This window comes from Micropterus salmoides, unplaced genomic scaffold, assembly GCF_014851395.1.
Source record: "Micropterus salmoides isolate LMB-PRFRI ecotype aquatic unplaced genomic scaffold, ASM1485139v1 Ms_hic_scaffold_12, whole genome shotgun sequence".
Taxonomy (NCBI): Eukaryota; Metazoa; Chordata; class Actinopteri; order Centrarchiformes; family Centrarchidae; genus Micropterus; species Micropterus salmoides.
The window spans coordinates 18804020-18818260 of NW_024040263.1; the positions used below are offsets into that span (position 1 = coordinate 18804020).

The following is a 14241-nucleotide window of genomic DNA, read 5'->3' on the forward strand; positions in this document are numbered from 1 at the left end:
GGCATGGTTGTAGACTCTTAGGGCCGTATTTAAATGATTTATCACGCATGGTCTAAAGTGCATTTAGGGCGTGTCCAACTTCACTTTCACACACAGTAAACGGCACATAATCTGGGAGCGAGAAAATGACCACAGCGTCGCTTGGAAAATACTTGTCCCGTGCTTTGTGCTGGGTGTAAGGCCCCTTGTCTTGTTTATGTAAATCTTGATCTGAAAAGTATCTACAGCTGTCAAATAGTGGATTAAAAACTGCAATATTTCTTTCTGAAATATAGCAGAAGCATAAAATAGCATAAAATTAAAATGCTCGTTTAAAGCACATGTACATCAACATCGTAGCTGAGTAAATGTACTTGTTACTTTCCACCATGATTCTAAGGTGCAGCGGGTGAGTTGGACTATCTTTTTATTAGTTGACCTTTTTACCAGACAATGATGAGAAAAGAAATAGAGCCGTGGAAATATAGATGAAACTATTTAGATTGAGGCCGGTGAATAAATTCAGGATGATGAATATGGAGATATCTGCAGTGCCACTGCCAGTGAACTCCACTGAGACGTCCAGTCGTCACTGTAATTGTCTGTGGGTGGTAACAGCAGGCGTGTGTGTGTGTGTGTGTGTGTGTGTGTGTGTGTGTGTGTGTGTGTGTGTGTGTGTGTGTGTGTGTGTGTGGTTGTGAGGGGTGTTATCATGACCTTCCACCCCGGTCTCCATTCTCCCAGATGGGGTTGTCTTTGTTGTCTGACTGGCTTGTCGTGTCTGAGGGCACATACGCTGATTCTGTCCCCCCTCCAAGATTTGTCCCTGAGCCTCCTGATTTAGTGAACCTCCCCCCATCCCCACCCCCTCCCTTCATAGCTCCATGTGCCTCCACCCTCCGCATCTACCTCCTCTCTGATTTTTACCATCTCACAATAAGCTCACTGTTACCCCAGTATTATATAATGCTCCTCTTACAGCTCACCCTCCTAAAACACACACCAGCCTCGACCCACTTCCAAAAATATTAAGTGCACCATCCCTCTGTTTTATTTTGGTGTCTGAGTCTTATTTTTGAAGCTAGATTTTGTCTCCTTCTAGAGGACGGGTGTAACTTTGAAATAATTAAATCGAAATTCATTATCTTCCTAAGACAGACCTGAGTAGTTAACACATAAAGACACACAATTAACATGAACAGTAGCACCTGAAAGTCATGAAATAGGGAACCATGACAATTTAAAACAATTGTGTTCTTGATAAAACACGTTTTGAATTACTGAAATTAAGGTTGATTCGAACGTCTTTCACATGTAATTCATATGAGCCCCTGTAGGCAGCAAAATATGTTTACAGAATATGACTGTCCTCCTTTGCTCCTCTGGTTTCCCTCCTCTAGAGCCTCGCCGGTGTGCAGTGAGGAGCTCCTGGTCAGCTGTGGTTTCCTTCTCTGCAAAGGGCTCGTGTCCCGTATGGACCTGGTCTCCATCCATCTCTCCTCCAGCCCTCGTCTCTTCTCCTTCCTCTCGCTGGCCTGGGGCTTTGTAGCGGACGTGGACATAGAGAGCGAGAAGTATCGCCACGTCGGCGCTGCTCGGTTCACCATTGGCACACTGGTGAGGCTGGCTTGTCTCCGTGTCTACAGGGGCAAGCTGGCCTACCTGCCCGCCACAGAGGGCCACAACAACGACGGGGGTTTGAGAAATAACATGACACCGCACTGCAATAATCAGGCCTCCTCCCTGGGTCCAGCCCCCCTGCTGGGTCACCCGTCCAGAGACTCTCCCTGCCAGAACACCTTTCACAACTCCTGCCACTCCAACAACTCCCTCAAAGGGAGGACGACAGAGAGTGCGCCTTCTCGGAGCGCCACCAAATCCCTCACCGGCCCGCCTGACTCACTGCTGCTGCCTCTGGACCAGCCGCTGCCCGACAACTGGGTGGTGGTGCAGGAGGAAGACTTTGTCCTGGTGCTGGCCATGTACCAGTCCCACCTGGCGGAGGACCTGCTGGCGGCACCAGACGCCACATTGGACGATGGCCTCATCCATCTTCTCTACGTTAGGGCGGGAATATCACGCGCTGCGCTGCTGAGGCTGTTCCTAGCTATGGAGAAGGGCGCACATCTGGCTACTAACTGTCAACATCTGGTGTACACTAAAGTGCGGGCACTCAGGCTGCAGCCTTATTCACCTAAAGGGATAATCACCGTCGACGGAGAAGTGGTGGAATATGGGCCGTTGCAAGCGGAGACACACAGAGGCCTGGCGAGATTAATCACTGGATGAACTGAGCAAACATCTCTGCTGTTAAGGCCCAATAAAAACATTTTCACAATTTAAACCAGAAATGTTCCGAAGCACAGAGACACAGTAGCAAAGCAATGGATGTAAGACTGATTCATGGGTTAGCTGCAAAGTTAGACTCTCAACTATACATAGAGACCACACGATTTAGACGAAAGTAATGTGATGTTGGTCAGTTTATATACAAACACGTGCTATGTGTGGAGGGCCAAAGTGTTATCAATAGTATCAATATCAAAGAAAATAAGACATTATGAATGAAGAATCATATTAATAAATGCCAGTACAATATATAACTGTTAACTTATAAAAATAACCTAAATCAGTTTTTCATCTTAACTTATTATGAAATGTTTAATCCAACATATTTTCATAATAAGAGCGTTTACGGCTGGTATTTTTTTTCAAACTGTCCTTTTTCCAACACACATTATTTTCAGAGTCTTTATCAGTTAATCAAGACAGACGGCACAGTCAGCTATATGATTGGCCAATAACACTGGGGTCTGTTTGTCTTCACTGAGAGACAAATACTTTCTTACAAATCACCCTCCAAGTCCTGATATATTTGTTTATTCTTAAATTGTGCACACAAAATTAAAAATAAAATCTGAGATAAAAATTGGGGGAAAAGAACTGCTGGAATAAAGTAAAAACTGACCTGCAATGAACTGAAACAGGATAGAAAAGTCACAATAATGAAGGCTGTAATATACCATTTAATTTATTTATCTATTTATTTATTAGTAGCGAACACTTTGGGTCTCCATAGCCGTGACTGAGCTTCATGTAGATAATTTACAGACCAGATACACATGATGACGCGTTGAGCCTCTATGTAAAGTGAATCCGTCTACATCTTTAGCCGGCAGTATCTCTTATCTTCTCTGTGCTGAAGTCGACACATCAACCTGAATTACAGCATTGTATGCAACAGCAGAGGGTTGGATTTATGCCTCTGCAGTACGTTGGAGACTGTGTGTGTGTGTGTGTGAGTGATGCAGCAGGGATGTTGTTCTCGTTTTAACAGAGGTCATCGGGCTTTGCGACTGTTGAACATAGAGAGCCTCAAACACTCCAAAAGGCCAAAAGTCTAACTTGAATCCTTGATGGGTCAGCGGGTGGCATCTGGTCTACTACAACATATAACACTGCTGAGTGATGTGAGGGTAGGTGTGCCTCCGGCTTGTGCTCCTGTAGAAGTCAAACAAATCCCAAGGAAGCACATTGCAGGAAAAACATCTTAATATTTCATCTGACATTTATTTTCTCATATTAAGTCTATCTGTGATGGTCCCACAGCTTTCTTTGCACGCCTGGTTTCTGATCAGAGGCTGTAAATATTTGGTGTGCCGTGTTGTTTCACTCTGAGCACCAGAGTCCCAGATTCAGAAAGGTTCGATTGCCTTAAAGACTTGCCAGCTCCATTCTGGTTTCCCAAGCCAACCACGCTACCTTAATTTCACCTGAGAACAGATTCATGTCCGTCAAATCAGTTCTTATGTCTTCTATTTTTTAATAAGATTTTATTATTTAGTTCTTAGAGAAGTAAGGCAAGGCAAGTTTATTTGTATAGCACATTTCAACAAGGTAATTAATTAACAAAACCAGGGAAATATAAAAAAAAAAAAAGACATTAAAATACAATTTTTAGTTGAGTTTGAAATTTAGATAGAAAAAAAAGTGATAAAACAGGACAGTAAAATTTTCAGTGTAGTGTAAGTTTTGAATCTACAGCCTTAAATATGATTAGATTAAAGGCACTGGTAAAAGTAGTCATATTTAAGTCTCAAGGGTGCTACAAAGACAGCAGCAGTGGAACAAATGTAAACAGAGTGACATCTGTGATTATTCTGTTAAAAGAAAAACTTGCTTTAAAAGGTTTCCTGTAGAGTTTAGAGCTCTAGTTGCATTATGGAGCCGTTTTATTTATTTTGTGCACGAGGACACACTATTCCACTGAACATGGGGTGGTAAAACACCATAAGCTGCAGTGCGCCAGCAAAGGCAGTGAGGAATTTTGCTGCAAGCTGGTAAACATGGATGTAAAGAATGCTGGATTCAAAAATGCTTTGGCTTTCCAAATGTTTAATGAGGGAAGAAATTCTTTAGAACTCAAGGATTCACATGATGCATTTTGGTGAGAATCTCTGAATGTAAACATACAGTATCTCACAAAAGTGAGTACAGGCCTCACATTTTTGTAATATTTGATCATATCTTTTCATGCGACAACACTGAAGTAGTGACACTGTGCTTCAGTGTAAAGTAGTGAGTTTACAGCTTGAATAACTAAATTCTGTCCACTCACACAGCCATTAATGTCTAAACCGCTGGTAACAAAAGTGAGAACACCACTAAGTGAAAAATGTCCAAATCATGCTCTGCTTCAGTTTGTCACTGTACATGTTGGCATTCATGGTTCCCTCAATAAACTGTAGCTCCCCAGTGCCAGCAGCTCTCATGCAGCCCCAGACCATGACACTTCCACCACCATGCATGACTGTAGGCAAGAAACAGTTGTCTTTGTACTCCTCACCTGGTTGCCTCCACACACGCTCGACACCATCTGAACCAAATAAGTTTATCTTGGTCTCATCAGACCACAGGACATGGTGACCTCAGAGAGTTCTTTGCCATGAGGTGCCATGTTGAACTTCCAGTGACCAGTATGAGAGCAATAACACCAAATTTAACACACTTGCTCCCCATTCACACCTGAGACCTTGTAACACTAACGAGTCACATGACAGCGTGGAGGGACAATGGCTAATTGGGCCCAATTTGGACATTTTCACTTTTGTTGCCAGCGGTTTAGACATTAATGGCTGTGTGATGTGTTATTTTGAGGAGACAGCAAATTTACACTGTTATACAAGCTGTACACTCACTATGTTACATTGTAGCAAAGCGTCATTTCCTCAGTGTTGTCACATGAAAAGATATAATAAAATATTTACAACTACTTGAGGGGTGTACTCACTTTTGTGAGATACTGTAACTTTGTGGGGGCCCTACACTTCAGCTGGGTCAGTTCACCCAAATTACAAAAACATTATTCTCACAAATCTCTGACATTTACATTGATTTGTTTTGTCACCAATTTTTTTTTTATTTGCAAAAGATCTTAAATGATAACTAACAAAAAAACAGTTCAGAAAATACATTTACAATATTTTAATTAAAGTATTTTTAATTATCTATTAACTATTTCTTCTGTAGAAAGTAGTTCCAGTGAAAACTGTTCACAGAGAGACCATTGGAGGTAAAGGAGAAAATAATGTGTTTTTTATAATTTGTGTGAACTCTTTAATCCACTGATCCATTGCACAGTGTATTATCACAAGGACCATGTAATTGTTTGGTGCAGATTTGTCCCACTGACTAACTGAATAACTGACTAAATCACAAATGAGTTTACAGGCAGTGAGTTAAGAAAGCACCAACTGAAATAGATGCTGACAAGGCTGGAAAGTTGTGCTCCCCCCCCCGCCCCCACCGCAAAAACCCGCACCGAACTCAGCTAAAAACACCGTGCTGAACGTCACAGACTGCTGATAGTGGTGTAAACGTGTCCAGTGGCTTCCACAGCTCTGGTCCTTGACGGCTGATTGATGTGTTTAAGTGCCTCCACGGCTTCATCCTCCATCCCAACATACCACTCGTCTTTGTCCTGTGCTTTCATCCATCCATCCATCCACTTTGCAGTACGCAACGGTCCCAGACCTGTGTGTCTCCGGCCACAGCTGCTCTTCAGACACACACACACACACACACACACACACACACACACACACACACACACACACACACACACACACACACACACACACAAAACCAGGCTGTCCCTATGGGGAGATTTATTAATGATCATCACCTAGGTGTCCTTAACACTGAGATATAAGTCACACAGAGGAAATGATAATGGAGGCTTCTGGCCTTCTCTGAGTGGGAAAGTAAGATTTTTAAATATGTTGTTGTCTGTGTCAAAGTGAAATGTAGTCATGCCTTTATACAAGGGTTTTGGGGGAAGCTGGTTAAAACAGCACATTGGTGCATATAGTGAGTACAGGGAGAGGGGAGGGAGGAGGAGGAGGAGGGAGATATCGACTTGTTAAATGCTGCATGAGGTAGGCAGCGTTGTGTTCCTGACAGGGCGCCCTTATTCTTCCTCCACACCACAAGTAATCATTTGGGAACATTAGCAGAGAGAGAGAAAGAGAGAGAGAGAGAAGGATGCCTTTCAGTTTATTTCACCTCGAGGTGAAAACACACACAGTGACTGTAAAATTAGGAAATTGCAGCAAGCAGGGGGGATGACAGCGGTATCCAGTCATAATGAAACCATGAAGCCACAAGATTTTAATGTTTTGTGTTTTAATCACCGTGTTTGACACTAAAGAGTTGACTTGTGAAAGGCCAACATTTATTTCTCCTCAAGATATTCTTTTATGCGTGTTTTTGCACAATGCATGTTTGTTGGCAATTCTGTTTTGAAGCCTTTGAGGGATGTTGAGGTCTGTTTGCTGTCATTTAATTTCTGATGTAGTTGGTTGAAATAATGCTTACTCATAAAGGAATTTAGCTGACGAGTTACAAGCACATAAGATGGAGACATTACTTGAAGACATGCTTGTTCCACTTTTCCTTTGCTGTCGTTTTTGGGGACAAATTTGGTCAGTAGCACCATGAGGCCAGGCACTGGAGGAGTTAATGACTGTTAAAAGTGGACACACTGTCCATCCAACATGGTGTTTCCCCAAATTCCCCTTTGGCTCGTTGTACTTGTGACCCCCTCAGTTCAACCAAAGAGAAAATTTTACCTGTTGAGACTGTTTAATTTGAGAGGTTTTATGGGCCTTAAGATGTAAGAGTATCCATTCTAAATATGTTCCAAGCAAGGCTTCCAAGATCACTTTCATGCATTTTTATTTCCCCCTATGCAAAGTCTGATTTGTTGTGCGTGATGCGGTGGTCCTTTTACATGTTTGATGTGCCTTGATAGTGCTGCCTCCTGGTGGTTTAAACACAGTGGTGCATTCACTGATTTATCATTTGCTAAACTGGCTGAATTTGAAAATCAACTCATTTGTTTTCTCAACAAAACAAACAAAACAAAACAAAAAACCCTGCTGTGATCGTAGTAATGAACATACTGGACAAACTGAACATTCAGTCAGAAGAAAGTATCTGTCTATATGTCACAAAAATACTTCTTCCCAGAGTGTAGTGGCTCAGTGCTGTTTTGTGAACCTGCATACATTTAAACTGCTAATGCTGACGCCGTGGTGCGGACACTTCATCTGTTACTACTGGGCAGATCATTTCTAGGAGAAGAAATTGGTCGGTGTGATGCAAAATCCAAACAAGTTCAATCAGACCAATCGAGTTTGAGACAAAGGAGCTGATGTACATTCTTCTGTCAGCAGCCCGAAAATAGATAAGACTGTTGCTTTGGTGTTTGTCTTTACCTGCTGCTTCTGAACCGTTGTCTTGTTTGTTTTAAATGTTTATGGTGAAGGGGAAATAATTGTTTTTATTTTTTCTGGCACACCGATGATTGATTCTTTGTTCACAGAGATCTATTTTTCCATTAGACAAATGTCTGTAATTTTTCTATTATAAAATCAAACATTCTGCTGGAGTGTTTTTGATTGAAATGTTTTAATAAATGATGACAAACGACCTGTGATTTGGTTTATGAAACCTTGGTTCCCCACTGAATTCTCAGAAGTCTAGTATTTTGGCTCACAGGAGGGGGTTCTCCTCCGTCATGCGAGATCCAGGAGTGTATGAAGAAATAGTATCATATTTAACACAATAGGAGTCACAAACCTGTTATATTTAGACCACATGCAGGTTAACAGATTCAGTGGGCTAAAAGTCAATAAACCTTTTGAAGCTTTAACCAGAATACAGTTTTTTTCTTCATTGAATCCATTATCCTGTTTTATCCTGCAGCTGGCCTAAAGAGCAGAGATGATAGTCATACAATAACCTTTCTGCATAAACACAGTAAAATATTTTTATATATATAAAGCAGTCATGTATGGATCATGACTATGGGTCCATGTACATCTTCTGTGAGCATTTTGCAGGTTTACTTGAATTCTAAGGTGCAGCTGTTCAGTTTAAAACTGCACCAGAGTACTTTCTTGACGCTCTCATATCTGGCACAACAGATCTACACAGACACTCTTCTGAATAGAAATTATATAAAATACTACAGCATGCTATTACAGGAAACAAACTGTTTTCCTAATTTGAATGTAGGTTTACTGTGCCATATCCAACCATAATATGGCAGAATAAAATACGTAACATAAATTTCAGATCAAGACTCTGCAGGGCAGACTTTTTATTGAGTTCTCTGCCATCCATAAGGATACTATCAGACATAGTTAGGTTAAATTACAGAAATCCAAATGAATGGCCACACTTTATGTTTTAAGGCGGGCGTTGTTCTGTATTTTTCATCCACATCCCATGAAAAGACCAAAACCAAAAAAGGGTTAGTTTGTTCCTCAAGCCCATTGGTTGGAAGATGTAAATCTTCAGCAGCAGCTCACAAATATACAGACTCAGTGTTTCCTAACACAGCTGGGTACTGTAGTTTTGGGCAAATGTTATACATTTGGTGCTCTAGTGAATATTTACACCAGCACGATGTGTATTATTTATTTTCATTGTAAATTGTTGTTTTCATGTCTTAACTGTGCTGCTGTATGTCTTGGATGCTCTTGCAAAAGAGATTTTTAATCTCAAAGACTTTTCCTGGTAAATGAAGGTTATAATTATAACGTGGACTGAGTCAAAATAAACTAGTGTCCATGGTAATGAAGGAACATTGAGGCTCATTGATGTGATTTTAATAGTTTTTGGACAACAATGGAGCTCCGTGGCACAGGACTAGCAGGTTTTAGCTGACAGGAAGTACTTATCAAATTATTGTTGGTTTTCATGCGATTTGTTAATATTAATAAGAATACAGAGCTCACCACCAGGCTTATCCTGTAACATCACACTGATGAAAAGCTGCAGTCGATACAACAGCTTCAAATAAATAAAATCCACAATGTTACTACGGTACTGCTTGCAAAGTTTAATACATCACTATACAGTCGTCTTAACGCAACAAAAGTAAACCAATAAAAATTTTAATCTTAAGTACAACACACACTCAGCATTTTGTACATATATGCCCCAAGCATCCACGTGACATTAGAACTCAGGTTTGTGTGTTAAATATATTCTGTATGTATTTATATATTTCAATATAGTCATGACATCTGTACAGAGGGAATCAGGCTACAAATCATAACTTTATTAGTTTATTTATTATTTTTTTTTAAATATATCAACAACAGGCCACTGTGGAAATGTAGACATCGTACAGTCAAGTCTTGTGTGTAGCCCATTCAAAAAGGCTTAAAGCAACATGTTACATGCTTTGGCTGTAAAACAAACATCTCGCAGTAATAATAATAATAATAATGGTTTGAATCTGAATAATATGCACACAGAAAATTGCACATCAAGTGCTTGATACCCTGCCAGATTTTTTGCTTTGTGATCTAGCGAGATAGCTTCACATTTTCTGTTTCAGCGACTGTCGACAAATGAGGAAGATGGTGCAACAATATCACCTCTCAACTCTTCGGCGAAGCTATGTTTTAAGTGTGTGTGACCTTTTCCACAACTCTGTACCCATGGCTCAATGCTTTTTATGCCTTCAGACTTGAGCTCTGACCAAGAATTGTGAAGGTGACATTTCACAAACAGCAGCAACATGTGGAGGCCAGAAACAAAAACAGAAAAAGAAAACGGAGACAGGAAAGCAAATAAAGCTAAATGCTACAGCAGCCAGTGAAGAAGACAACACATCCTCCCCTGCCGCATTAAAGGCAGCGGAATATTGAAGGTGAAGTAAAATCCAGTAATAAGACAAAATGTCACGGGCGCCTGATTGCCACATCTGGTACAGGAATGCCAGTTTTAAGAGTCACAGGAGGGAAAAAAAAAATGGAAGACGAAGCAAAACAATGTACCCTCATTCCCCTCTATTTTTAAGTCTTTATAAAAACGCAGCAACTCTTGGCTCACGATAGAAATCGTGAGCCAAGAATCAGATCTCCAAGGGGAATGATTTCTTCGTTGATAAAAACACAACTCAATGGTCTCCTCCTCCCAGTCGTCTACATTGCTGTCCAGCTCCTCAGCGTCCACTCCTCCTGTGAGCTTGTGGCGCCTGCTCTTCAGTTGCCTGTAGCAACCGTAGTCCTTCATGGACCTGCGCTTGTCCACCGGCTCCTCAGAGGCCTCGGATCGGCTCAGACGATCCTCAAAAGATCTTTCAGTATTTCTTAAGATCCTTCTTGATCATGGCACAGTGTGCTCTCTCATTCAGAAACACTCTTCAGCATCAAGGTTCTTTGTTCAGGTAAAATACCAGACAGCCATATCATTTAGTTTTATAATTATTATTATTACAATGAGAATTACAATATCGTGAAAGAAATAAAGAGCATTATGTTAAGAGGTGGGAGACAGTTATTTAAAAAGGACGTAAACAAAAGACTGCTCTGATTTCCCCAGGAAGCACGATTGGACCCAAAGGTGATTTTCACTTTCATTCACAGTTAATTACAGCACAGTTTCTGTTTGTTGGTAACTTGGTAAATAAAACCAGATTCAATATATGCCGTGTGGAGAAAGATGATCACGGACAACAGTCATATCAGCGTGTTGTAATCTGCATCAGTGGGGTCGGCAGTCGCCTTCGTGGGGTAAGACGCTCGAGTGGGGGAAAAAATAATGATAGAAAATAATAACAATCAAGCAATTTAATTCTAATATTAACAAACCTTCATCATCACAAATACTGTAGTTTGTATTCTGATGTTTAATTAAACTCTGCACATGCAATTTGGAGAGGCAAATCAGAATACAGCGAGATGGCTGCAGTGTGAGAGACTCAAGCAGGAAACTGATCAGAGATCTGCACTTTTAAAAAGAGGAAAACACTGGAACATGGTTTTAGTGGTTTTTAAGTGTGTGTCTAGGTCTGTGTAAGGTTAATGTCTAAAGCATGACACAAGCAGCTCTGTACACCATGGTCTGAGATCATTAAGAACAGTTCAAGTAAGGCAACATGTTGACATGAGATGACGGAATGGATGCTGTGTGCGTTTTTTTCTACTTTTATTTATTATTTAAATTGTGTCATTTGCAGTGATGTGGTTTCACCTCCGCCGCGGAAAAAGTGAAGCAGTGCGGCTAAAGCTTTACTCTGAAACCTATAATTCAGCCTCTGGCGAGCAAAACAACCTCAAATACATCAAAACACCAAATCGCAAGTTTCATTTACGTAGAGGCGACAGCTTGAGCTTCGACTGTCGTCCTGTGCCTGGCTGCCTTCTCTACACACCTAACAGCTACAGCAGTCTGACCACCAGAGGTTCGTATGTAAACTTTGTCACTCGACGTTTGCTGCGTGGTTCGGAACGAGCGACTGGCGAAGGAAAACACCAGCAAATGTAATGGAAGAAGTGGCGAAGCTGATGTGGTTGGCAGTTTTACTGACATTCAGTATGTTCTACTTGAATATTTGTGTGTGTGTGTGTGTGTGTGTGTGTGTGTGTGTGTGTGTGTGTGTGTGTGTGTAGAGAGAATTTGGCAGAAAGCATACAACCAGTGATTTCTATTTCAAAAGAATCCTCCTGGTATTCCTACAGCGTCACCTCTCCCAGACCAGATTGTCCATTCGTTTGTTGTAGTGCAGGATGGTACAGCGATAATATCAGTAGTGCTACAGATAGCCGCAGATGACCCAGCAGCCAGGAGAGCTTGGGCCTTGCGGTTTTTCCAGCCGTCTTTGACCTCGTCTGAAATTTAGCGCTGGTCACGAGTCTGCTTTACAGGCTGATTGAGACGGTGGAATGGCTACCCAGCAAATCCCCCCCACCCATATGGTCGATGCTGCTGGAGGCTAGGTGGATGAGGAGGGTGGGAGAGGGTTAATTGCACTGATTTAGCATCTCATACAGTCCTTTTCGCATCCACGCCCCCCCCTTCACTGAAGTCAAAGTCCTGCTGAGGCCAAAAGAAGCTTTGACTGCCTCCAGTAAAAGCTCTATGTGTTTACCTGCGTCCGTTAACAGATGAGGGTTCCCGTGTGACGCAGTAGCTCCCAAAGGTTTGCGGTGGTATGTGAAGTCCACCCCTCTTTATTCATCGCACTCATCGGCAGAGACACTGAGAGAGAACAAACACATTATGAAGTAGCATCCAAACCAGAACCCGCTCACTCTCCTGATGAGAAGGTGCTGCTCTCCTGCAGTCGTGGTTTGATCGAGAGGGGGTTGCGAGGGGCCGGGGGGGGGGGGGGGGGGGGGGGGGCAGAACAATGTGGGGTTTGGGGCAGCAGGAGCAGTACATACTAAGAAATGTGGGCAATGCTGGGGGCACAGCTCTGGACACAAGATTGGAAATTGTTGCTCCCAACAGACAACAGGTAATGGATCCTCCTCTACAGCTTGTGATCGGGCAGATGAAAAGGTAGAAGAGAAGGAGTAAAGGAGCAGGGAACAGAGGTGTGTTGGGGAACGGTGAGGAGGCACTTACTTGTCCTCTGAGTGCTCAGTGATGCCAGCGGCGGCTAGCGCAGCTCGGTACTGCAGCAGTACACCTCGGACGCTCTTCACAAACCCCTTAGAGAGCGGGAAGAGGGGAAAGCCGATGTCCGGGTAGCCGCTGCCCTCTGGGAGGAAACTCCGGTAGCTCTTTCTCCGTTTCTTTGGTCGCACCACCTGCTGGCTAACTGTGACTGAACCTGATTCTGACGTCCCGCCGCGGACCACAGAGCCAGGGAGTGTGGGAGCGTTTCCCTGGGTGCTGTCGCAGTCTGCATTCTGGCTCAGCTCCTGCTGAGTGTCCACTGTAGTGGAGGGACTCAGCCCTGAATCCTCCAGCTCCTCTTCCATAATACTGGTAACTCCTGCTCCGGTGACCCCCTCCTCCCCAGGCTTACTGGGGCTGCCAGAGCCCAGGGGCAGCTGCTCGTCCAGAGGCTCCACAGATGAAGCCTTCAAGTGCTGAGCCCTGGAGGACATGTGCGCTGCCTGACCCCGCTCAGCAGCATCGTTCAGCTCGAGCCACACATCCAGGCGGTGGACGAGCCGCCAGCCGTTAGAGACAAAGTGCTCCTGGATCTCCTGTCTGAAGACCTCCACGGGATTCTGGAGGAGCTGAGTCATAGACTGGACCATCTTGATCAGGGCCATCTCATTATAGCAGCGGCTGTTCTCGTATCCTTCCTGTAGGCCTCGATCGCTGTCGAAGCCAGCCTCGTTATAGTAAGGCTCATTGACGAGGATAAGGCCTGCGGAAAAATTTATGCACACGTATGTTGGTCATTATAAAAGGCAGGCTAGTAAATGTTCAAAGTTTCAAAGCAGAGGTCCTGAGAAAACGCAAACAAAATACAAAGACAAAAGTCAAGATATCAATTGTGAAAACTGTTTGTCTGTCAGTAATTTAACTTTTACATTTCAAACTAAATCTGGCAAGAAATATGCATCTCAGTGAATACTGCATTGTACAGTTTTACAAGCATCAACTCTGAGTATGACACAAATTTGGACCAATAAAATAAAGCGAACTAAAACCGGGACCAGGCCGTATTGCAGAAATGTTTTATGGAAGTGGTGTAATGTCTATGTGTGAGGCAGACTGGTCAAAGCTGAATGACACTGAACCCATCTGAGTAAATGCGCATTAATAAAACATTTTTGTGCTGCAGAGAAGAGGTAGGGGGATGTGTGTGTGTGTGTGTGTGTGTGTGTGTGTGTGTGTGTGTGTGTGTGTGTGTGTACCTTGTATGGAGATGAGGACTTGCAGCAGACTGGACTTGCTGGTCCATCTCTCAGTACCCTGTGAATCATATCAGCACAAAAG

At 42.8% G+C, this 14241-nt stretch overlaps 2 protein-coding genes across 4 annotated transcripts in view; one reads left to right on the top strand and one right to left on the bottom strand.

The window, feature by feature from the left end:
- The window catches only part of LOC119899308 (sphingosine kinase 1-like), a 50787-nt gene extending 48469 nt beyond the window's left edge, over positions 1-2318 (top strand). For both annotated transcript variants that reach the window (XM_038713831.1, XM_038713832.1), the window contains one exon: positions 1380-2318. In XM_038713831.1, the coding sequence (XP_038569759.1) occupies positions 1380-2268 (889 nt within the window). In that variant the 3' untranslated portion in view covers positions 2269-2318. The remainder of the gene's footprint in view (positions 1-1379) is intronic.
- Positions 2319-9373: 7055 nt separating this feature from the next.
- Positions 9374-14241, bottom strand: part of ube2o (ubiquitin-conjugating enzyme E2O) — a 36636-nt gene continuing 31768 nt past the window's right edge. Inside the window, exons 21-23 of one of the 2 annotated variants that reach the window (XM_038713833.1) lie at positions 14160-14217; positions 12910-13666; positions 9374-12540 (exon numbers count right to left, since the gene is read on the bottom strand). In XM_038713833.1, the coding sequence (XP_038569761.1) occupies positions 12513-12540; positions 12910-13666; positions 14160-14217 (843 nt within the window). In that variant the 3' untranslated portion in view covers positions 9374-12512. Of the gene's footprint in view, positions 13667-14159; positions 14218-14241 lie in introns of both variants that reach the window. The other variant, XM_038713834.1, reaches the window with a different exon arrangement.